Source organism: Haplochromis burtoni, unplaced genomic scaffold (assembly GCF_018398535.1).
Source record: "Haplochromis burtoni strain Fernald_Lab_line unplaced genomic scaffold, NCSU_Asbu1 Contig_143, whole genome shotgun sequence".
NCBI lineage: Eukaryota > Metazoa > Chordata > Actinopteri > Cichliformes > Cichlidae > Haplochromis > Haplochromis burtoni.
Genome location: NW_024582504.1, coordinates 1,460,854 through 1,485,026, shown reverse-complemented (window position 1 = coordinate 1,485,026; position 24,173 = coordinate 1,460,854). Strand labels below are relative to the sequence as shown.

At 42.9% G+C, this 24,173-nt stretch overlaps 1 protein-coding gene across 2 annotated transcripts; it reads right to left on the bottom strand.

The window, feature by feature from the left end:
- Positions 1–1,397: 1,397 nt before the first annotated feature.
- On the bottom strand, positions 1,398–22,869 carry fxr2 (fragile X mental retardation, autosomal homolog 2). Of its 2 annotated transcripts, none has more exons than XM_005931618.3 (17): positions 22,138–22,869; positions 18,781–18,833; positions 13,684–13,777; positions 12,306–12,377; positions 11,067–11,215; positions 10,809–10,902; positions 9,638–9,754; positions 9,375–9,545; positions 8,188–8,266; positions 7,911–8,068; positions 7,401–7,487; positions 5,975–6,191; positions 5,671–5,850; positions 5,012–5,203; positions 4,786–4,890; positions 4,595–4,683; positions 1,398–4,105 (listed from the first exon to the last, which is right to left on the bottom strand). In XM_005931618.3, exons 1-17 carry the CDS (start codon positions 22,186–22,188, stop codon positions 3,995–3,997), a joined length of 2,019 nt encoding a protein of 672 aa, XP_005931680.1. In that variant the 5' UTR covers positions 22,189–22,869; the 3' UTR covers positions 1,398–3,994. The 2 variants fall into 2 exon arrangements, with proteins under 2 accessions (XP_005931680.1, XP_014192054.1); XM_014336568.2 differs by having other exon boundaries at positions 7,959–8,068.
- Between the last annotated feature and the right edge of the window lie 1,304 nt (positions 22,870–24,173).

Genomic DNA, 24,173 nt, shown 5'->3' with positions numbered 1-24,173 from the left:
TATATTTTTCCCAGTGTGTGAGTACTGCATGAATTTCCTTTTGTTTTACCTTTACTTATGTAGCCTACATTGTTATCATTTACTCATACTAATGTTTGTGGTGCATTTATATTTATCACTCTTTAACATCTACACATTATAATGTCCCCCAACAGAATGTTACAAAAGAGCCAATGTCCAGTCTCAAATCCTGGATTATACTGGACACTAATTTGGCGAAACTCTGGGTATAATATACTAATATCCTTACCTGCTGAATAAAGTCTTTCATTTTCCCCCAAAAAAATCCTTTTTGTATCCACCATCAGATTTATGTATGTACGTAAAGTCAAACTCTGCAAACACAACCATGAAAGGATGTTTCTCCACCACCCCGTCTCTAAAAGCTTCTGACTTCTATCAGTTTTAATGCAGAAGCTGCTGTCTATCAAAGAAAGCAGCCATATGCTTGTATTATAGTACATTTCTCTCCTCTTGGTTTATTTCAAGCACTTTTAATCACACATTTGTCTCTTTTTGCTTTGAAATTTGATCAGCTACGTTTTCATTTATAGCGATCTGCACTCATCCTTAAGATGGGCTGACCCGGTCACTAAAGAGGTGATGACTCACCATTTGTAGGGGCTCAACGAGCAAATAGAAACTATGTTGCTGTAAATACCCCGCTGAATCACTACTGTGTAAAAGTACACGTTTTAAAGAGACATTTGATCAGATAGAGGGTGGGGTCTCATATCTGTATTAGACATTTAAAGTATTTTACTTTAATTATTCCATATCACAATAAGTCACCTTAACATGCTTTATATTGTAAAATAAAAAACTTAAGATTACAGCAGACCACCCACTACGAGCAAGCACTTGGTGACAGTGGGGAGAAAAAAAAACAAAAAACAAACAAAACCTTTTTAACAGGAAGATGCCTCCAGGAGAAGACCAGGCTCAGAGAGGGTTGACTATCTGCCATGAACGGTTGGTAGAGTTGAACAAAGGTCTTAAATCCCTTTAAAAATCTGTTCTTTCAGGTGCAAAAATGGTTCTTTGAAAGATTTTCCTCACATCTAATTAAACCTCACTATGCTTATTTACTCCTAAAAGATTTGTTTTTTTAAATGAAAAAGAGGGTAGGAGGGGTGGTGTGAGATAATGGCCAACCAAATACTGGAAATAACAGACGATGCTTCTTTAAATTCAAAATAGGCTTGCTTAAAATAGCCTGGGACAAATTTAACACTGCAGTAGGAACAGTTATATCATCCATAATTTTTCTTTTTACAACTCAGAAGACACCATTGTGATCGTCCCCTAATTATTACACTGAAGTACACTCGCATCAACATAACATCCTAATCTAATGTGGTTTGTTTCGTATATGTTAAAAAGAAAAAAAAAATGTATACCAAACAATGAAAAGTCCTTTATTGCCATCAGAACATGAGTGAGAAAACCAGAGACAAAATCTGACAGAGTGAGGAGTCGACTGTACAACCAGCATCCACGCAGACGCACGTGCGCGCACGCACACACACACGCAGCAGTCTTTCAACAGGACGCGAGGGATACAGATACATTAGGGAATACAGTACTCACACAATGAGGTATAAAGGTAAACACAAACATACCACGCAAGGCTTCATCCTCCACTCGCACACATGCAACTGAACCAAGGTACAAATACTCAAGTGTTCGATCATCCTCTAAAAACACAACATACAGGTGAGCAGAAATGTAAAACAGCAGCATCTGGGTCATCTTGAGTCAACCACACTCCCATTCGTCTGTCTCTCAAAACCTTTGGTCATGTGGATGCTTGCTTGTCATGCACAATGTCGCCCTTTGTAATTTCACAATTTAACACTTTTGAAACTCTGAAAACTTGTAAGTAAAAGGAACCGGTCCCTTCCTGACTCGTACCCGCCAACAGAGTGTGTGTGGGGGGTTGGGGGTCTGGGCAGATATATAAGTATTGGAGGGGGAGAGAGAAAAAAAACAGAAAAATCAGTCACAAATAGTTCTTTTTCCTCTCTTCATGGTAGAGTTTCTACGTTAGTTGGACATTCAGTGTGTACATTAGCAGCAATTCTAGTGAATGAAACAATGGCTTTGTAAGTCAGATTAACAACACCCCTTTTTTCCTCATGCACAGGACAGGCACCACCTACTACTCGAATGGCCATGCAAGTTAGAAAAATAGACTGCAAACTCACAAGACAAGAGAAATCAAAGTTCATCTCCACAGAAGAGGTTGATTTCACTTCAGTTTTTTATTTCATATTTTCTACGATGTGGAAAGAGCAACAAAAAGAACTTGAGAGCGACAACCAAGACAACAGTAACAACATGAGCAGAGAGCCGCTGAGGTTTTCGAGTCCGTCTCTTACTCCGTATGCCGAAAACAAAGAAAACAAATAAAAAATTACCCCAAACCACCAGGTACAAAAGACGGACAACCTCGCTCGCTCAGAGTTTTTGGGTCCTCTACTTTTGCACTACGCGGGCGACCACGCCGACCTGGTGTGTGTGTACCTGTAAATGTGGGCCTGTGTGTCGTGTGGCTCTCATGTCATTTTAAGCTGTCCCGTTCCCACAGTCTGCAGTCTCCAGGCTCTCCCCACCCCTTCCCACGTCACTAGCAGCACCCGTCCCAGAAAAGGTGGTCGCGCTCCCCCCCCCTTCGTGTGCGTCTGGAGCTGTGCACTGCAGTGGTTTTAATCAAGACACTAAGTGTGGCTGGAAGCTAGCGCCGCCGCCCCTCTGACACAGAAAGAGGCACGGTGTAGTTCTCTCTAAGTCGAAATCTTAACAGTTCAAGTGTGCGGTCGGTCTGGTCTCAGCCCATCCTGTTTGCGGGGCTGCACCGGGGTGCCGGCCCTGGAACAATTCCAAGGACCTGAAACAGGCGAGAGGAGGAAGAGACACATGCCGTGACAACACCCCTCGGGGCTACGTTAGGTTTTCCCAACGTCATCCGCTCTCAGTTTAAAATTTTTGTTGTTGCCAAATGTCTCAACTGTTCACACACAGACAGACACACGCGCCGACCCCGCTCCTCTTCCATTCCCCCACACTTACCTCCCCTAACGCCGTCCGTTCTACGCGGAATGAGAACAAGCGCCTTGAATTTCGCGTTTGGCACCAGATTGAATTTTCCTCACATCGGCCACCCACGCCATCTGTTTCTGCATCCTCTTTTTTTTGTTTTTGTTTTTCCTCATCACTCCCTCACAGATCTGTTCTCTCCTTCAAACCAAAAACAGAAAAAAAAAAAAAAAAAACCTGGAAGAAGAACTCGTTTTCTTCCCCTCAAAAACAAACTTAATGGAAAAAAAAAAACCTCAAGTTTTTTTTGTTTTTTTTTATGTGTTTATATATATATATTTGTTTTTCAAATTCAAGGCACAATGTCTATCTGTATTCCAATCCGTCTTCACTCCCAGGTTCAGTGTGCGAACATGGCGTCACATGAGCCGGACTGTCTGCTCATACAGCTTTACATCTCTCCTGTGTGCACTTTAAACACCGTTATAAAGAGATGCGTCTGTTTTGGTTGAGAGAGCGACCGCCGAGTCGAAACCAGTGATAAACAATGAACAAAATTAACATTAACAGAAATAAAGACAAACAGTTCAAAACAAAAAACAAACATCAACAAAAAAAAAAACGTCTCGTCCTGTTTCTCGTGTTTCAGTATTTTTAAAAATCAAGTCATATCCACCAGCTCTTTTTTGGCAAGCTAGTTGTTTTTTTCCTCTTTTTTTTCTTTTAAATAAGCACTAAGTACTGATAGATAGGATAGCATACACCGTTAACGTGTGGTTTTAAGTAGATGCGTTTGTCGTTTTTTTGTACTTTTTCACTCTCGTAGTATGAACTCAGGTATTTTGTCAGGTACTTTTTCACTCATCTGTTTAAGGTTTAAGTTAATGCAAGCAGGGACAGAGTTTGCCATGGAGTCTTGCTCTAGACTTGGGTTCGCAAGGGTTCGCTCGTCTCTTTATGAGACCCCGTTGACCAAGGTCAGGGTCTCGCTGGCCGAGGTCAATCCTTTGCTGGGGGAACGCTTCGAGGGCGTTCGCTCTTCCTTCTTGGCGGTGGTGCCGTTCTCCTGCGGGTGCAAAACGTAGACCAAAGTGAGAATTGTCACTGAGCTAAAGCTGAGATCACTGCCTTGTTTACCACAGAATTAGATCATTTTTCTGCAAGCAGGAGGGGAACATGGTGTAACTATGCTTTTTTGAGTACATAATAGCTGCCCTCACCCTGAGTGCTTCATCTCATGAACAAGCTAAAACTGCAGTAGCCCTTGTTCTGCTCTGCTGCCTTGGTGAACGTAGCGTTAAGAAAGAAAGGTGATAACCAATGCTGTGAGAGATTATCTCTGAGGGGCGTTTTAGTTTCTGTCATGTCAGCAAAAGCAAAGATAGCCTGGCTAAGTTCAGCCTGCTCTGTGAGAGGAACTGTCCCCTGGTGAATCAATCACCTCATTCACTTAGAATGAACGCAAATGACAAAATGAACTGCAAAATGTAGCCGATATATAACCGAAACATCGGGGGTGGGGGGGGGTAGTGTCTGTGCATATGTCAGCTTGTACCTTGGGCTCAGGGGCAGCGTGGTTTTCCTTCTGGGGCAGGTTCTGTCTGCTCTGGGACTCGGCGCGGGATATGTAGTCAGCAACAGTCACTGGAAACATTGAAGTCTGTTAGCTAGAACAGCAGCTGGGGGTGTGTTCATTCTGAAAATGGAAAGTAAAATAGCTAAACTAGTAAAAGGACAGCAACTCACCACTTTCTGGCTGTCTGTCACGGCTGGTTGAACCTCCCTCTGGGCGGTTGCCACGGTTACGGCGGCGGCGGCTTCGGTTGCGGCGCTGAGGCCGGGCTTCTTCATCTAACAGTCAAATTAGAAAATGTAGATCATCTCCCTCCAAAAGTTTCGGATTTCTGCTCGACTAACCACGAACGCACGGCAACAAGTTTCAACAAGGAGAACGCACCACCGCAACTCTCACCTAGTCCGTTCTCACTCGGGCCGGCCTGGCTGTCCGATTCTGCAGCTGCGTCCATGACACTGGGCTCCTGGTCGTTCCGGCGGCGGCGGGATCGTCTGCGGCGGTCTCCCATGCCTTCACTGATGTCTGCGTCAGCCAGCTCTCCTTCACCCTCCAGCAGGGAGTATGGATTACTGTCTGGGTCCTTCAGTACTGTTCAGGTGACAAAACAATAGTTTAACGCTTGTGTATCGTTTCTTCCATTTAATGAGTGCAGTTTTAACATAACGACCTGCAGTAAACCTTTTCTGACTGAAGGATGAAGCTTAGAGGTTTTTCAGGTTTTTCTCTTCACTTCATTAAGAGGACCACACCTTTCAGGCTCAATTACAAAAAACTGCTTGCCCGCTGCTTCTCGGAAAATCTTCAGTAGCTGCTTGCACCAAAAATACATTTGGTTTCTTAATCTTAAAGTTCTTATATAGACTGTTACTAAGGTGGATGTTCATGTTAAACTTAGCAGTCATAAATAAAGAAGTCAGCTCAAGTAAGCTGCAAGCTCGGGCAAGCTCAGGCTTCAGACAGCTGTAAAGAGAAGAAAATTGTTTCTCCCATTCTTTGTTATGATCTTTTGGGAGAAAAGGGATGCCATATGTGTCATTAGGTACAAAGAGGGTTACCTGAGCTGATTGAGTTCGAAGGCTTGGATCCTGGCCCTCCGCGACCTCGTCCTGAGTTGGATCCTCGGCCCCTACCACCCCGTCGGGATCCCCTCTCATCGTTGCCTATTCCACGGGGCCTCTGGTCTCGCTCGGTGAGGTCCTCTGGCTCAGAGGCATTGGACAGCTCAGAGTTTGTGCCTGCATTAGGTAGACAATCAAATAAAAAATTTTTTTTAATTTATTTCATGACTGAATCTTATGTTGTACTATTACTGTATTGTATTATTACAACCGCACGTTAAAGTCAAATTTGAACTCTCACCATATCCGGAGTACTGACTGTTGGAGGCCCTTCGCCCTCTGCCGCGGCCCCCGTAGGTTCGAGTGTGGAGTGAATTGGTGCTTTCATCTGTCAGGTAGCCTTTCTCTCGATCAACACCAGGGCCCCCGGTTCGGCCGGTAGGCGCGCGGTACCCAACCCCGATCTGACGGAGCTGCTCGTCAATCTGCAGGCGCTCAAGGCGCAGCTGCTCCACCTCCTACAGGTCGGGGACAAATCGCATTTAAGAGCCTGTTCCGAACAGAAAGGACTCAAGAGTCCACTCACACAAGATTATTCTGCTGGGCCTAGAGCTCCCATATGTTGTGGGCCTTGCTTTGCTTTGGTTCTCTTAATAAGCCTACCGCTCACCACTAGGTGGCAGCAATTGGTAAAGTTCAACCTGAGCATTCTCACAGAACACCCACTTGTGTTCACCTAGTGATTTTTAACAGATGGACCGGCTGACTGCGATAAACATTAATTCATAGTCGAGGGTTGAACAAGCAGCTGTATCTGTCACACAGACACAGGCATGCCTGCCATCAATTACAGTCTTTTTTTTTAAGCAAACTGCTGCCTTTACACTTTTAGAAATGCACCCCCCCCCCCACTTACTAAATCTCTAAAGGATAACAAAGAGCTCCACAGTCTGCTTGCTCACATGTTCTCAGTCAGTTCAAGTCACAGATGCTGAGTGGTTCTGCAGAGATTGTCCAGTTGGTTGGATCTCTGTATCATCTTGCTGGAGAGGATACCACATAAGCAACAGCCAATAAACCGATAACCTCTCCCACAGCCCTCTAATAAAACAACTTGACAGCAGGGATAAACTTAAAGGTATCAGTTTATCAAATTTGATGACACCTTCAATAAATTAAAAGCTTTTTTTTTAAAATAGTAGATGAGTGGGCAGTGGTGACTAATGGCAGTTTAGAAGTGGGTGATCTAGAGGAGGATTTAGTGGGGAGAAGGGTCTCAGTTCACGGTGTGACAGCTGTCTCCACCAATGACAGCTGAACCTCAAGGGAAGTGTGAAGGAAGGGAGGGGCGACAGGAGGGGGTCTGATGTTATTTTTGAACACTGAGGGTCCAGATAGCTGGTAATCTATACTCAGGCATACTCTCCACCCCATCCCGTAGAGAGGAGCTATTTATAAAAGCACATGAGGTAAGGGCAAAATAAGGAGCTCTCAGCAGCTTTCCTCATGTGGAGCTGGAAAGTCGAGAGACAGGTGACCGATACACACCTACGCCACGTTCCCAAAGAAGAAGAAATAATTGTTGTGGGATGAACACATGTATTCAAATAAAGTCGAGGTGGCAGAGACAGAAAATACACTGCTTTTATCTTTTTCTGTCACAAAAAAAAGACAAAAAACAAAAAGCAGTGGTGCCATCTACTGGTAAAAATGGAAGACTGACAAACCTGGAGATAGGACACGTGGTACTCCAACAGAGCCTGAGCGTTGCTGATGTTCTCCTTGGTTCCCACAAACACAAAGGGAACCATGCCCTGAAACAACAGCAGAGAGGAGGAGGAATTAAAAGCTGAAGGTCTTTTTTTTTCCCCTTAAAGAAAGGAAACAGATAATCATCAGTTTAAACAATGAGCAACTGAAGAGCAACTATATACTTAAATTGCACACTCAACAGGAGCATACCAACCCATCAGACCACAGTTGGCTAACCAGCCCAGTATAACATATATGCTGTGCAGTGGGCTGTGTGTGGAAAGCAAAGCAAACTCTGTGACAAAACAAGATACAAAGCACAGCAGAACGAACAGAGTCAAAGCAGACAGCACATGGGACGCTTGCACGCTGCTGCAGTTAAGTAGCTTTTCTGATTGGAGAGACGAGGGAAGATGGATGGTGGAGGGGGGAGGGTTGGGGAAGTTATAGGAGGGTCTGGGAGAGCAGCCGATCGGTCCATTCACCTCTTTGCTGCTGGCAGTGTCGTCCCTGCCAGCCCCCTGCCTGCCTACCTCCTCGCGGGGAAGCTTTTTGTCGTTGTCTCCCTCGATCCTGACACGGACCACGCCCGACTTGTCCACAATCTCCTGGATGACTTTGCCGTTTTTGCCGATGACTTTGCCTGCGCAACGGGGAAAGCGGAAAGGGTGAAAGAATGTTCCAATCAGGAATATGGTGTGGTGATGAAGCAGAATGTCAGCAGCAAAATGAACTCTCAGGAATGTTATGTTGTTCACTCACCTACAAGGTTCCTGGGTACCTGAAAGTAGTCTTCCTTGAACTCGAGATACTCTCTGGCCTGCTTCACTGCCTCTGGGGTCTGTAACAACACAAACAATGCAGTGTACGGCACATAAGAACCAAAATGAAAGTATGCACAGCAAAAAAAATTTATTCCGTTTCAGTGCATTATTCTGCACTAAAAAAGAACCGTGGCCCTTATGAAGTTTCAATTTTATTTATACAGCACTAAATCCCATCAACAGGTGTCTCTACCCTACAGTAATACAGAGAAAAATCCCACAAATCAAATGACTCCTTTTCAACAACCACTTGGCAACAGTGGGAAGGAAAAACTCCCTTTTAACAGGAAGAACCCTCCTACAGAACCAGGCTCAGAGAGGGGCAGCATTCTACTGTGACCGGTTGAATGTCGGGGGGGAAGACGGACACACTGTGGAAGCAGTGCTGCTCTAGCCAGGACTCTAACAGCTTTGCTCAGACTCGGATGTTTGCAGTACTTCTGCATTTATCCGTTCGTTGTAAGCTAGCGAGTTCTCATTAACTACTGCCTGCTGTGCTGCCCTCTCTCATTCAATAACAGCCACATGCACAAGTCTAGTGACCAAATATACAATCTAAAAAGTTAGTGCTTAATGAAACTCTCACATTAATTAGATAAAGTAATTAAAATCTGTTTCATTATTATGCATGTTTTTAAATTATTATCTCCAGTGGCTTCTGGGGCAGGCGGGGGTGACTGGCAACGGTAGGGTAAACACTAATTGAGTTTAAGACCAAAGTCCAAATCTGAACACAGACTTTGACAAGCAGGCAGTTTAGTTTCTCTGCATTTCTACGCACTGGCAAAAAGAGTCAATATTCTCAATCCATCACTCATAATCTTATGTTTTAAGACATCCCTACATCCAATAAATCACCTCATGTAGCCTATAATTGCTATCTCACACTGGCAACAGCCTGAATGGATCAACTGAATTGTTATTCCATTGATCCAATCAGGATTAAAGTTTTAAAATAGTAAAAGAGAACCAAACAAATGTTATGGTTTCAGTGCTTCAGATGATATTTGCCCACCTACATTCACTAACAGTGAACTGTCAGTGCTGTATGTAAAAAAGGATCATTTGTTTTCTCCTGCTTGCTTCTCCACAAACAGCAGCAGAAAGCCTCCTTAACCAGCGTACCTCTCCATAGATCCTGAACGTGCAGCTTTCCTCCTCCAGCTCGATCGCTGTAACACCAGGCACCTTCCTCGCTTGCTGGATGTTGGCACCGTGGGAGCCGATGGCGAGGCCCATCAGGTCCTCCCTGACCCTCACCTCCTCTTGGTACGCCGATGCTAACTGCTTACTTGTCTAGGAGAAGGGAAACGCAAGGTTGCTTGCCAAGATGCATGGCTAGGATTTAAATGATCAGGGAGACACATGTAGTTGACAGAATGTATTACCTCCAAATGTTTGGTGGCTTCTTCATTGCGGGACATTAGCATAAGCTTGGTACGGATGCTCCGGAAATGCATGTCGCTCAGAAGAGCTGCACGCTTTACTGTGGTTTCATTTGTGGACTGAAGACACAACATAAGACACACGAGGCAACAAAGGTTCAGAATCAGGTAAACTAATACAACAAAAGCCATAACCGACTCGTAAAGACGATCCAGACAGAACAGACATTCAATGCTCAGAGCAAGAAAAGCTTTGAAAAACATGCTCCTAAACCACAACAGACAGTCATCCGGGATGTGTAGTGCATGAACCCCTTATTAGAGAGCCCTGAACTGAAATTTGGGTTAATTCTACAGCGGTAAAAGATGGTGGTAGAAGTCAAACTTTAAGGAGAGGGAAATTAAAAAAAGGTTTTTAAAAGTTTATTTTGGGCCAAAGGCTTCACATTTTTAAGTGGCTTTTATCAGAGTTCTCTAGCAGGTCCATAGATGTTTTTTTAATTGAGATAATGCTTTAAAATAACTGCCCAAATAAAGCATTGCAGAATGGCTGCTGTGTGGCCAGACTTTTTTCTGGTAAAGCTATTCAGCTCTAGCAAATTTATAAGACTTAAGGTCTTCGCAATTTACGATTCACACTTCTCTTTATTGACCACAATCCAAAGCACTGCTAAAATGCTCTTTCTGGAGCTGAAATGTAAACTCTTTGCCATCACTATGACACAGTTGTAGTTGAATTATTCCATGATTCAAATATCCCTATGCTGGGCCCAAACATCCAGGAGTTGGGATTTTAAGATGTTTTTAAAAGTTAGTCATGTAGTGAGCTCGACTTAAAACTGTTTACTTTCAGGTGATCGCTTATATTTCTTAAATACAGAAGCATTAGCAGAAGTATACAGTCCTATAGCCTTTACAAACATTTGTGAATGAATGTCTACACACTCAGTCACAAAGTAGCAGTGTGTGTATACGGTACAGTACTTTTGTGCATATAATGTTAGCAGCATTATCTGGATTCACATCTCTTCGTCTGTCTGCCTTCCCTGATGTTCACAGTTGCGAGTGAGATTTTTTGCTGCTGCTTTGCATCATTCCTTCACGTGATGACATAAAACAAGGCCATTAACTTGATCAGGAGGCGTCTGCTGAAGTGTGTGTTCAGAGTACTAACCAGCACGATGAGCTCATGTGTTTGGGCACTGTAGAAGATGCAGTTGGCTCCGATTGCTTTCCTGAAGTCTTTGTGAATGTTGTCGTTTGCACAGCTGTCGATAAAACAATCCAGAGCAGGGTCGATCTCGTTATTCGTTTGGCAGCACCGAATCATCATTACACGCATGATTGCTGACAACATATGAGAACTCTAAGGGAGCAAAGTGCTTGGATGTGTAGAGGCATGAGTGAGGGGTTGTTTATATGCAGGACTCACATGTCCCTCAGGTCTTCTGGGACGGGGATGGGGATCTTGTGGAAGGTGTTTCGAGAGGCAGGGCTGTTGGGGTTTAGAGGCCTGATGCGCTCTGACGTGACTATCTCGTTGTACGTGGCGTCGCACGCCGCATATTCGATCACATAGAACTGAAAACAACACGGGAGATACAGATTTTTAATAAAGTAGACAAAAACATAAAGCTCCGATGGAGTCAAAGATGTCTCTGCGTCTTGCTGCTAATAAAACTACACTCTGTTGCTACTTTCTTCTATTTCATATACATAAAATCAAGTGAAAGAAGATGCATGAGAGTAAAGATACAGAAAAACACGACAAGTAGTGCAGAAAGAGTGCAGCAGCAAGACCAACACTGCACACTCCACGCTCAAAGGACTGAATTAAAGCCATCAGTCAATGCTAGACATTCCTGCAGGCTCTTATCAGACTGCTCCAAATAACAGCACTACAGCAGCAGCAGCAGCTCCCTTGGCACATTAGCCCTGCATAGTTGTCCTTTCCATATCCCACTGACCCACTATTCAACCTGCAGCTGGTGCCTGAGAGTCAGAGCTCCTTGTAATTATCTGAAAATTTTTAAAAGGACTGGTCCCGTGCAAATCCACTTTGACACAATAGGTCAGGGTGCAGAAGACACACAGAGTGAACGGGACAGGTAATTTGAATGTACAATGTCAGAGTCGATTAGGACAAACTCTTTGGGCCCATTACCCAGCAGCACTTCTTACTACTGGCCTATATTTATTTTACACACAGCATACTGCAGTACTCAGAGCTCCATAAAGACTTACTGGCAGTACAGCCAGAGGCAAAGTGAAAGACGACTGCTTACTGATTAATAAACAGAGAGGAAGCTGACCTAGGTGGATTCTATCACCGCTGCGTGATATCGTCTTCTCAATTATGATAGTTCCTTTCAGCTGAACAGCTCAGTGAAAGCCTCAGGAACTTAGAAACAGGAAGTAACTATTGAGTTTTCAACATATCCACAAAACAAAGATTAGGCTGGATTAAAAGAACAACTGTGTATTAAAATGTACTGAAGTGTTGTCTAATGATGGGCAGACGTTCAAACAGGGCTTGAAACGCAAAGGTAGAGGATGTTATGCATACTAGTCACTCTTGCTTTATTATATAAGAGCAGGAAATATAATTTCAGTTTGTGTGTTTACCCACTTATCTCACTTGTTCAAAGATTTACTCTCAGCAAACACTTACTTCTCCCTTCATCATTCTGACCCGCGCCAGCCACCAGCCGCATGGCTCCTGTTCGTTGGCCCTGGAGTAAACCTGGAGAGACAGCGAATAAAAGCTGAACCACAGACAAAAGACAGAAACATGCTCATCCACTTTAAAAAAAAAAAAAAAAAAAAAAAAAAAATAAAATAAATAAATAAAAAGCATCACCTTGAAAAGAGAGAATGAAGCTGTTTGACTTTGAATGGGACTAATTTAACCCAAGACACCTCAGGTATTAGTTTAGTGGTTAGTAAAAACTTAACAAAACACTTGTATGAACAGCTCCCACTAATATTATGTGGATTCCACATCTATAACTCCCATAGTCCCAACTTTAAAAGATTTTTGGCACACCTTAAAAAACCGTTGCAACGAGACATTTCTGGTACTTTTTATCTAGAGCCACGTGTCCTTAAACTTGCATTTCCATGAAAACAAAAACAAAACTCTTAATGCTAAATAGATGCAGATGAGAGGTCTCCACGACTGGGACGTGTTTCAGTTATGGAGACATCTCAAAACAATCGAATGCAACACTTAAATGATCTGCGGGGTCCTCAGATCTCAGTCAGGATTGTTAAACTCACATTAGTGACAAAAATTCAAATTTAACTATGTCACTCTGTAAAAAGCGTGTGGGCTGGATCTATGCTATCGTTTTAGAAATGCTTTTTAAGTCCTTCGTAAAAGAGTGCAGACCAAACCATGTTTATAAAAGCCTGAACACAACACATTTAAACAGTTACTTGATGGATAAGCACATATTCAACAGTCCAATAAACTCTGCCACACAGTATTTGATGCTTTTTATACAACTTCCTGTTTGTTACTGTTAAATGATTCCAGCTAGCGGATTAACTTTGGAAGGAACTGCTTCTTTCATTGGCTGTTAGAGAAACGGTCAAAAACACGTTTATTGGGTCTGAATACAACATCACCCACAGCAATAGAAACACATATGCACACATTTTATATACAATGTGTTTTAGATGTGACCTGTAACGTATTTAATCATTATATCAAGATCCATGATTCAAACTTCAGGCTTTTTAAATGAGCCTCAGGAACTCGGGTCATGTCTGAAATCACTGGGTGTATAGCAGACTATGTGATAATATACATCACATAACATAAACTGTAAATACTTCCAATTAATAATGTGGAAAAAAGTATATGTGATCTAAAATGTGCACCTATCAAAGACTTCCGAATTTTCCAGGATTTTTGAAACGACAGGTGAAAAGTATCGGCGAATAATTATCTGACTGTCGGAGTGAAAAACAAGGCCTTGAGACATAATGTCGGAAAATTTATGTGTATGAGCTGAGTCAGACATATGCAAAGAGCCAGGCCTCACCTCCACCTCCTCTCCTTCACCAATTTCCTTGTGATAGTCGGCTGGAGGAGGCAACCGCACGTCACTGAAGGGCAACTGTCTCTCTGGCTGCCAGCTGTGGAGGAGACAAAACACTTGTCAACCTACCGACAATCACAGGTAAATGAAACGCTGTTGGCTGAAGCTCTTCTAAGTCACGTCACACTCGGATTGTAATGGTATGGGTACGTATTACCCACTCGCTGCTGTGTAGCACATTTACAGACATAATAACAATAACAGTTTTAAAGGTTCATTAGGTTTAATGAGGAAGCCCAGGGACCGTGGCTGGTCAGTAAGTGGAAAAGTTGTCATTTTACACTCAACAAGAATTTGAAAATGACTCAGAAGCAGAAAAGTGAAAGACTTGCAAAACCTAAAGCTTGAGATTAATATACAGTATATAGCAGCTCATTCAGTTTGATCTCTCAACTAAGTTCTTATAGGACTTTTCTTTTGAGCTTCCATCCTCCTTTGTGTTTTGTTTTGGTTTTTGTGGGTGGAGCTTTATTATGTGGTGTGGGTGGAGCTTTTATTATAGAAAGTAGCAACGATGCTTTAACATCGATAACAAAACAAACCAAAGGCATACAAATATCCTGATGTTTAAATTTTTATCCTCTACAGTCACCCCAGGACAAAGAGTATCAAGACTTGTTGTTCGTGTTTGTGTAATAGAACAACATAAGCACAAAATCCAGCTGTACTATACTTGAGCTACAACAAACCAACCAAACCACACTCACCAGCCACTCTCTTTGATACACCTTGCTAATATTGGGTTAGACTCCCTGACACAAGGCAGGATGGGATCCATCCTTTTGTTTATGCCCTACCAAATCCAAGACTCCTCAGTCTTGGACTCCTCCGCAGTGATTTTCCAATTTTCTCTAATCTGCCATTGGTCAGCCTGTGCTAACTGCAGCCTCAGTTTCCTGTTCTTAGCTGGCAGGAGTTGCACCTGGTGTGGTCTTCTGCTGCTGTAGCCTGTGTGCTTCAAGGTTCATCAGGTTATGCTATTCTGCATACCTTGCTTGAACAAGCAGTTATTACTAGTTACTGTTGCCATTCTATTGTTGTGTAACACTCTGGCCATTGTCTTCCGATTTCAACAAAGCATTTTCACCCAAAGGCCTCTTGCACCAGGACGAGCAGGGCGAACGGCCGGATTTGAGTCTGACCCGTGGCCCTTTGCCACATGTCTTCCCCTTTCTTCTTCTCCTCCCCCTCCCTCCCTCCCTCCGCTTTCCTGTCACTCTTCACTGCGTTGTGCAGTAAGGCTGAAAAAGGCCGCACACAAAAAAAAAAAAAAAAAAAAAAAACCTCTTGCATTGGGTCACTGAATATTTACTTTTTCTGACCAGTCTCTGTAAAGCCTAGACATGGCTGTGAGGAATATACCAGTAGATGAGCAGTTTGTGAAACGCTCAGAACAGCCCATCCAGCACAAACCATGTTAAAAATCACTTAAATCACCTTTGATCTCCCATTCAAACGCTCGAACTTCACCAGGCTACCTGACAAAGTCTAAATGCCTACATAAATTTACTTGCTGCCATGTAATTGACCAATTAGATATCTGTTAATGAGGAGCTGAAGAGATGCATCTAACAGAGTGGTTGGTTACTGTACAAAATGCTGATGCTTCCATACACTGATAGAATAACTGTGCACGTGTCCTTGCTTACGCAGGTTCTCGCCGGGAGATCCCTTTTTTCACACCATTGGAAATAAAAACAGAGTTAATGTTGCACGTGTCAGATCAGGAACTCTGGCAAGAGGCTTATCAAGCACTTCACTTCCTGGTTAAATAAAGTTTTTAAAAAAATAATAGTCTATTTCATCTTTATCAACTGCACAATTGATTTTGCCTTTATGTGTGATAAACAGAGAAACAAATATTCATTCAGTCCAGTCCATTGAAAGGCTTGCAGCTGTGAACGCCACTCTATTAAAGCAGAATCCTTTCAGATTAAGAAAGGTTAGAGTCCAGATTTTTGTAAGGATTTCAGTTATTCTAAATTCAATTAAAAATAACCTCACTTTCTTTGAGTTAGAGGCATAGGGTATTTAACTTGTGTGGTTCACTCGTTGGCTTGGAACATCTCGAACTGGTAACCTGCACAGAATTTCGCTACCTTGGCTCCCAAGATGCCAAAACAAAGAAGTTATCTGAAAGCCGCTGGTTTATAAAGCCTTGATGGGTTGACGGCTAATGCTTGACTTAAGACTACTTCCCATCCTTAAGTTGTGGTGGAGGGTTAATGGTACAGGTTACGACGTAGATCTGACGCAGACGTATAATTCACATGTAAGGAACATTTCAGTTGCTACATTATGAACCATACAGACTCTGCAGGTCATCGAGGGCCAGTTTCATTTATGCTCAGTCAAAATGAAACATGGAGATGCAATGTTTAGTTTTTATGCCGAACAAATTATCAATGAACTCCCAGAAACTGCAAACTGCTGCAACTCAGACCTTTCAAATTAAGCCTGAGGCACTTTGTTTACCACTAGAGCAGGGCGATATGGCCAAAAATATTTATCACGATATACATTTGAAAATTTGCGATAACGATATAACTGACGATATAATTGATGCGAGACAAAATACAACTCCACAACATTACTAGCGCAAAAAGACAACCTTCCATTTATTTTCACTTAAAAAGAAGCTGGTTTTTATGTACATTAAAGCTTTATAAAAATGTAACAGTGCAAATGCAAATTCCTTGCTGAAAGTTTAACCAAAAGGCATTTCCAGTAGAAATGGGCTGACATATCCTGAGCATAACCATGTATAATATCCACTGAAGTTAAAAAGAGGTGCTTTGCAACATTAAACTGCAGTGTGCAGTACGTATTTTTCGGACCATAAGGTGCACGGGATTATAAGGCACATTAAGCGAAACAAAGCAGTCAGATAAATCAAACTTTATTAAACTCATTCTTCTTGCTTCCTCCACTTCTGTACCATTGATTCATTAATGTTGAATTCTCTGGCAGCTGCTCTATTCCCATGTTGTTGCAGTATATTAATGACTAACCTCGTATTGTGGATGGATTATCTCAGTTGTTCTCCTGACTGAAGTTTGGTCCGTTTACAGCATCCTGCCATGCGATTGCATTTGTCTCTAACTATCAGGAACTTTAACGTTAACTTTTATAAGTGGAAAAGTGTTAGTGTTCGTCCTCCAGCTTCCCTGTTTATGTTATGCTAACATAGCTGTGTCGCTAGCGATACGTAGCACATCATTATATACCAGCTAGCCCAACTTCAGTAACCCTACAAACGTCACTGCTGTTTAGTTTCTGTCTTCATTTATGTTGGAAGTGATAGCAGAGCTGTACGTTTGATTTTTTTCAGAAATCTCTCAGTCAGAACATGCTATATCATGCTTAGGTAACTAGCGAGCTAACTTCCGCTAGCTTCCTGCTAACTTCTAACTCTGTTAAATGTAATAAATTTTGTTTTCATGGATGCCTGGAAGTTAAACTTCATAGTTACACCTGGTAAAGCAGCAATGCTGATCGTTTTATTAAAGATGAAAGAATTTAGACAGTTTTTAACGCTCAGTGATGCTGCAGTGTTCGTTTGACCTGAAGCATACGGAGTTTAGGACCCAGATTACTCCCAGATTTAAGAGCATCTTAGTCCGACAAATACGACAATAACGACGGCCGCTTGCATGTTCTGCAAAAAAATGTGCTTTGTCGTGTATCTGACGGACAAACACCAAACCAGTTCCACATCACTGAAGTTGCACCATTTTTACAAACCAATTCTGGTTCATCTGTTTCACTCAACAATCGGCCATGTGCGTATGAAAACAAAGGCACTGCGCATGCGCGTTTTACTCATATTCTATCGCGATATTTCATTTTCCTATTGTTGCCTAACATTATACCGGTATTACCGTGAACGGTATAATATGGCCCAGCCCTATTTACCACTATTAAAAAAATTAATAACCAACTTCTTAAACTGTGCTTTACCTTTACTCCTTTTCTAATTGTTTTATTGGTTAAATTTAAACCATAAATTTAATTATAAGTGCCCTTACACCGTCTCATGCTTCTCAACTTAGCTCATAGACTGTTACATTCTATATGAAGTACTTCTGATTGCCTTGGGGTTCAAATGTGTAGTAAACTTAAACTTGAAACACTTGGTTGAATAGTTTGATATTTTCATCAGTTTTGCGTCCCCATTCATTCTGTTGGTAGATAGCAGACAGCAAAGTGCATCTGCCTTAAGCAACCAAGTCACGATTTTCAGTGCAAATTTAAATCAGTCAACATCAGAACAAAAAATATTTTCCACTAACCAAGTCTTAATTCTTTTTAAGACCTTTGATGGATTTACGTAAGACCTTTTTGCTTCTATTAAAGATTTATTTTTAGATTGATGAATTCAATGCCTTTTAGAATAAGGATGAGTAGGGACCCTTCAAAATGAGTCATCTTTTTTTAACATTTATATTCTAATGACAAACAACAGAAAATGACATTTATTAAAAAAAAAAAAAAGAAATTATTCCGGGCTTCTCATTGATTTTCTTTCACAACCAAATTGTGGTGACCCCAAATGGGTCTCATCTTTCACTATAGACCAAAAACGTGTACAGTTCATTCACCATCTTATACAACCAGCTGCTCCAACACCTACGTGTGCTCAGGGAAAGTAAAAGGAGAAGGAAGGATGGATCCCAAAAATGACACAGGCCACCCTGTTGCCACCCCTCCCGAAGCACATACCATGGGTCACTATTTTTAGGAGCTCCCTGATCTACACGCTGAGCCAAGTAGATAAAGAGGGACGAGTTGGGTGGTGGAGGGGTGGTAGAAGGGGACAGTAGGTGGGGCTTGGAATATAGGAAAGCATGCCACCAGGGTGGTGGTGCGAGAGGTGGGGGTTAGAGCAGGAGGTGAAAAAACTGTTAGAGACATGTATGGACAGCTGCATGCCAAACACAGGTGCTGAATAAGACAATTTTTGATGCCTTGCAACATCCTAAACCAGGCATACTGCAGCTAAGGCTAAACAGGAGAGGTGCACAGGAAGAGCATACTTACTTGTTTTCAAACACAATTGTGAGCGAGTCTTCGTGGACATCTTTGATATAACCCTAAAAGACAAAAGAGAGAATTTTTATTCCCATGAATCCACAACAGAAAGACAGATGGGTGGGGCTGTGAGCGTTTGATTTTTTTTTTTGTGTACATGTAAACAACACAGGCGGCTGTGAGCAATGTTAGACTGATACTGTGACTGGAAATACAAAAGGGAAAAAAAAAAAAAGCGCATCTTGGGCTTTTTTAGAAGCCAAGACATCACATCGCTGACACAATTCTCTGGCTGTGAATTCTGTGTTGGATAAAGTGACGAGGAACACTGACTCCTCCTGACAGCACAGACAGCCGGGAAATCTCTCACACACACGCTCACTCCTTCTCTCTCACACACACACACACACGCACGCACGCACGCACGCGCGCAAACAACAACAGAATTAAAATCCAGAAGCGAGCCCTCTTCACTGTGTGTTTGTGTGTGAGATTTAAAGACAACAATTTTACACAGGACTGTTCAAATGAGTGCGTGTACAGGCATCCGGGCCAGCCTATAGGGGACAATCATTTGCCTGCCCATTACGAGAGATCACTTGAACCTACTACTCGTTCATCATGGCTGTCCACAGATCTGTCTCAGCATGCCATAAATTTTAAGCAACCTACTCCCCATTTGTGGTGTGGGTGTGTCACGTCTCTCGGTGTGACACGACCATATATGGGACAGAGGGGTTGTACAAGTATTCTTGATGGTTTGTACTGTAGGGGGTGGGGATTCACCTGCTGGAAAGATGCTAATGTTGACCTGAACCTGGATAAAATAAATGTTTAGACACGAGGGAGATCCTGATGCTCCAAAATACTGAGGTATAAATATATACCTCAGTATTTTGTTTCTCATTGATTATGAATTAAAAACAAAAATAACTATAAAAAAAAAAACCTAATTTAAGTATAAACTTCAAGATTCATTTTTATTTCAAAGTTTGCCTTCGATCCTTTCTGTTTCAACTTTCCCTACAGCTAGATGGACAGGTCACTGTTGCAGCAGTTTGATGTCATCCGGCTACAGGACAAAATCCAACCCTGCTGACTTAGACTGCAGCAAACGGTGACATAGTTCTGGTTCTGGTGTTGGAGGGCCATCTTTCACCAGTACCTGCTACACTGTAGCTCATCAAGGCTGCAGAGCAGAAATTAGGAAAACCGTCTCTACCTTCAATCCAAGACGACACAGCTGTGGTCTAGCCGCAAGATAAGACAATTACTGGAGATGCAACTGATTTGTACTCCATTATTTACTGTCACAAAGTATGTATAGCATTAATTATTAAATAATTTAACAAAGTGTGGGTGTGCGCCCTGGGTACGGAAATGCTGAGAACACATAAGCTCAACACGGGAATCATGATACAGGAAGACAGAAACATGATACCACATTAAAAGTTTTCTAAAGCCACTTTGGTTTTGATTGCATAGATGTCACACCATTTTTATTTTTTTGCAGTCTACTCTCAGATATTAATGCTAACCACCACTGCCTCAGTTTTGAGAAGGTCCTGGTTAGCATTCACACCATCCATCCCTCTATACTATACGTCACCGCAGGGTTCCAGCTTCAGAGCCGATTGGCCTTTATCACAGAAGTCAGCAATGCCAACCGATCAGAGTTACAAAGTAATCACCCTTCAGTTTCCACAGATCACATGTGGTGAGACAGCTGTGTGCATGCTCTGTCAGGTTAACTGCCCCTTACACAAGGCTCTGCTAGGTTTGTACTACAGTTGCCCGTGTCCACACTTCAGCCTTAGGCCAGCACACACGTGGTCACTAAGACCATTTAGAGAAAAGATGCCAGGTCTGCAATATTCCTCTCACAGATTTTTCAATATAACCAGCCACTGATCAGACTGGGCTTATAATAAAATATAAATAGATGAAAAGTAGGCAGTTTAATGCACAAGCTTCAGTGACGTAGAGAAAAAAGGGAATGTCACAATTTTTAAAAATTAGTCTTCTCAGTTTTCCCATTGTGTTTTCTGCTGCAAAAGAAACCATATAGAGTGCCACTTTCCTGACACTTTAATAAACACGATGCCCATTCATAGCTCAACAGAAAACAAAGTGGTAACGGGGTGAATGGTGGTGGAATTGAATAAAATCCTTTTATATCCATGTGCCAATCACGACAGGAAAGGAGGAAAGTAGCAAAGCTTTCACCCCACTCACCTCCATCAAGGGCAAAAATATACACTAAAGAGAATCGCAGCTATGTGTCAATGACATCGGCTGAAAGAGCTGTGAAATAATGGACACAGCAGAGTTTCGTGGAAAGTGTTTGACGCCAGAGCCAAACTGTCACCCCGTAAAACAGAACAACAGGTGAGGCAGCATGAGGAGGGTAAATATAGGGTCATCACTAACCCACCATGTGCTCGACCGGCCAGCTGAAAGGTTGAGGAAAAAAAAGACTGAAGACACAGGCAAAGAAATGGGCTATCTGAAAAGCTGAATCAAAGATGTTCTCTAAAACTAGACAGAGGGGGTGAGGGTTAGTAGGGTTTATTTCCCTATCCCCCAAAACGGTTTAGTGTCTCCTCAGTCTGAAGCTGGCCCTTAAACCTTACAATCTCTCTCACAGACCCAAACCTGTGAGTCTGACCACTTAAGACATCTGAGAAAAAACAAAAAACAAAACATACTTGATAGTATAGTTTGGCTGCCATCTTAATGTTACGTCGTAAACAAGCTGTGACACAGCAACAACAAAGACCTGAAGTCATGTGTCTGCATGTGAAAGTGATCTTTCTGTTTAAAATCAGGCAGAATTGAAACCAAAAGCGTCAGTCAGGGCAATAAACATGAGACACGCCGTACAGCGCTGTAGCTGAAACCTGGGCTGGGCTACAAAGCAATTATGAAGAATGTGAGCTTTGATGTAGCATCACATCACACTTGCACGTAGGAGCTGCACAACAGCTGTCTGATCAGCAGCTCGCTGCCCTTTTTAAATGTTTCCATCCAGGGTTTCGTTAGCGAACCTGCCGTGTGTCGCTTCAAAACTGTTTACAGCGCGTTTTCACGCTGACATGTGATAAAAGAAAATGAACACACATAGGCCATGCATGGTGATGTCAAGTGTGCCTAGCCTAACTGCTAGCTACGGCTAGCTGCCTACACCACAATGGCCAGCCCTAATTGAACGCAAAACCATCCCTGTTCGTCAGGAGTGGACCCACGCTAGCATTAGCAGAGTACCAGTTAGCGAGGGCTGAGCTCAGAAGAGCGAAACCTAACGTTTTGAGAAGGAAACAAAACTTTAACTGGGACAGCTAGAAACTACGTTTGTAACCTGGTTACCTTGTAGAAGGCCCCGTTCGAGCCGCGAACTTCCACGGCCAGCCCGTCCATACTTGTCGGTAGATCCCCACGGCTGTGCTTGTCTGTAGCCGCTGTGACTCCCTGCGAGTCCGGTAGCGTTACCACCCCCAGCTTCGCCGGCCCCTCGCCGCTACCCGGCCGCTTGTGGATTTCCAGTGTTTCGGGTGGAGGAAGAGGGGCAGAGGTGATGGGGTTGGGTGTGATGGTGTCAACTAATGCAACGCAGACGCCGTCTCCAGCACCAGTGAGGAGGAACCGCTCTCTGTTTTTGTCTCAGTGTCGGATTTGATTGCCGCGACCTAAAAGGGACCGCCACGAGCGATAGCGAGGTCTCGACGTGCGCGAGGAGAAACGAGCTAATGATGCTACCGCTGAGGATGCTAGCTGATGGGCAATTAGCTGGGAGGCTAGCTATCAACACCTTGATCCCGTCTGTTTTCAGGGATGCTAGTAGGCTAACATTTGATAGCCCGGCTGCGTTTGCCTGGCTGTGCGTGTGGCGCAGTCGCTGCGTTGAAAAGATTCTTTTCACAGAAGTCGTCACCGGGGGTCGCTTCTTCGGTCTATGGTGTAATTTTTCAGCGGCGTTTCTTTCCCAAAAAAAAGCATTCGTGATGCACTAGCGCCCGGCGATTCCTTACTCCAACTACCCGTTCCCTCAACACACACACACGCCGATAGAGTGAATCAGAGAGGGACTGAATGACCTCGAACACCCCACCCCTCTACACGGAGACCCACCTACCGGGAAGTCCAACGTTATAATTGGCCGAAGTAGCTGTCGGTCACCTTTAGCTTTCATTAATTGGTCAAGCGAATAAGGGCTGGTCTATAAGCTCAACCAATCACACCCATAGAGTCGCATCCCAGCACAATCCATTGGTTTTATCCCTTGTCAGTTACAATTTTACTCGAATTGACTGGCTCCCATGTCTAAATTTGCCCACTCATTGATGAGTGAGGACCACTAGTTATTGTGTAAACAGCAGTAGAGTGAAGTTACTATTTGTGGACCATTCAAAGTTACATTACTCTGTTGAAACAGCCACATTGAGACTGGAAACGCAAACCTTTCCGTCCAGTGGAGATCCACAAAGTTTAAAGCTGGCTAACGCTTACTGGGAGAGAAGTACACGCAGTGTTGGCAAATCTTAGGTAAGAAATCCTTCACTGAGAAGACCAGATATGGACAGGGACTGTTGCGAGGAAACAGCTGCGAGAAGCAAACATGAGAAGTCAGTGTTCATGTGGAAAAGACACGCTACAAGAATACCAGTATTGTGCAGCCCCATATGTACATATAATATGTATGGAAGAGAAACTGATAAATACAGGGGCTGATGTAGCCTGTAAAGACTTGACAGGCCCAATAAAAGAATAAATAAATGATCTACTTTAACAATGGTGAACATACTGGGTTTTATTGCCTGTAAATAAACAGGGCAGTGTGCGCCATAGTCCTGCCAATCACCCCCCTGCTAGTAATGTTCTGCTTGACATGTAGAAGGATATTTCCACGTCTTTGAATCCACTTTCTTTGCTGTATAATCAAAAACAGAAAAAGCAAGCAGGAGAAATCCCACAGCCAAAAATCCCCCAAATTTAGTGGAATGTAAAAACTTGATTGTCATTTCTTAAAGCACAACGAGACATCTGCTTCTAATATCATCTCTCCTTGGAGGTTCAAAGCGATGTTAGTTCCGCTGCCAGCAACCGCCGTGGTGCGAGGTGATCATACAAGCCCAGGGCACGAAAACAAAATCATCTTAAGGACGAGGAGACTGACAGCCAGCATGAAAACACGAGAGCCCCATCTCTGTCCAATGAACACCCTCTCCACCTAACTTGCAGCACATAGTTGATCATATATAATTTGACCATATACACATAATTTGAGTCATTTATTGATTTTACTCCCCAACATCGAGCTATAAGAGTCAAAGCACATTTTGATTATTCGTCAATTTTATTAACTGCTTGTTCAAGGAAAGCCCAGAGACACAGCAGTGTATGCC

Coding starts and splice junctions, on each gene's coding strand:
- fxr2 (XM_005931618.3), bottom strand. CDS start 22,188: ATGGACGGGCTGGCCGTGGAAGTTCGCGGCTCGAACGGGGCCTTCTAC. Junction 11,216..12,305: donor TCAGAATGATGAAGGGAGAA/GTAAGTGTTTGC, acceptor TGTTGTTTTCAG/TTCTATGTGATCGAATATGC. Junction 8,069..8,187: donor GGTACCCAGGAACCTTGTAG/GTGAGTGAACAA, acceptor CCCGTTGCGCAG/GCAAAGTCATCGGCAAAAAC.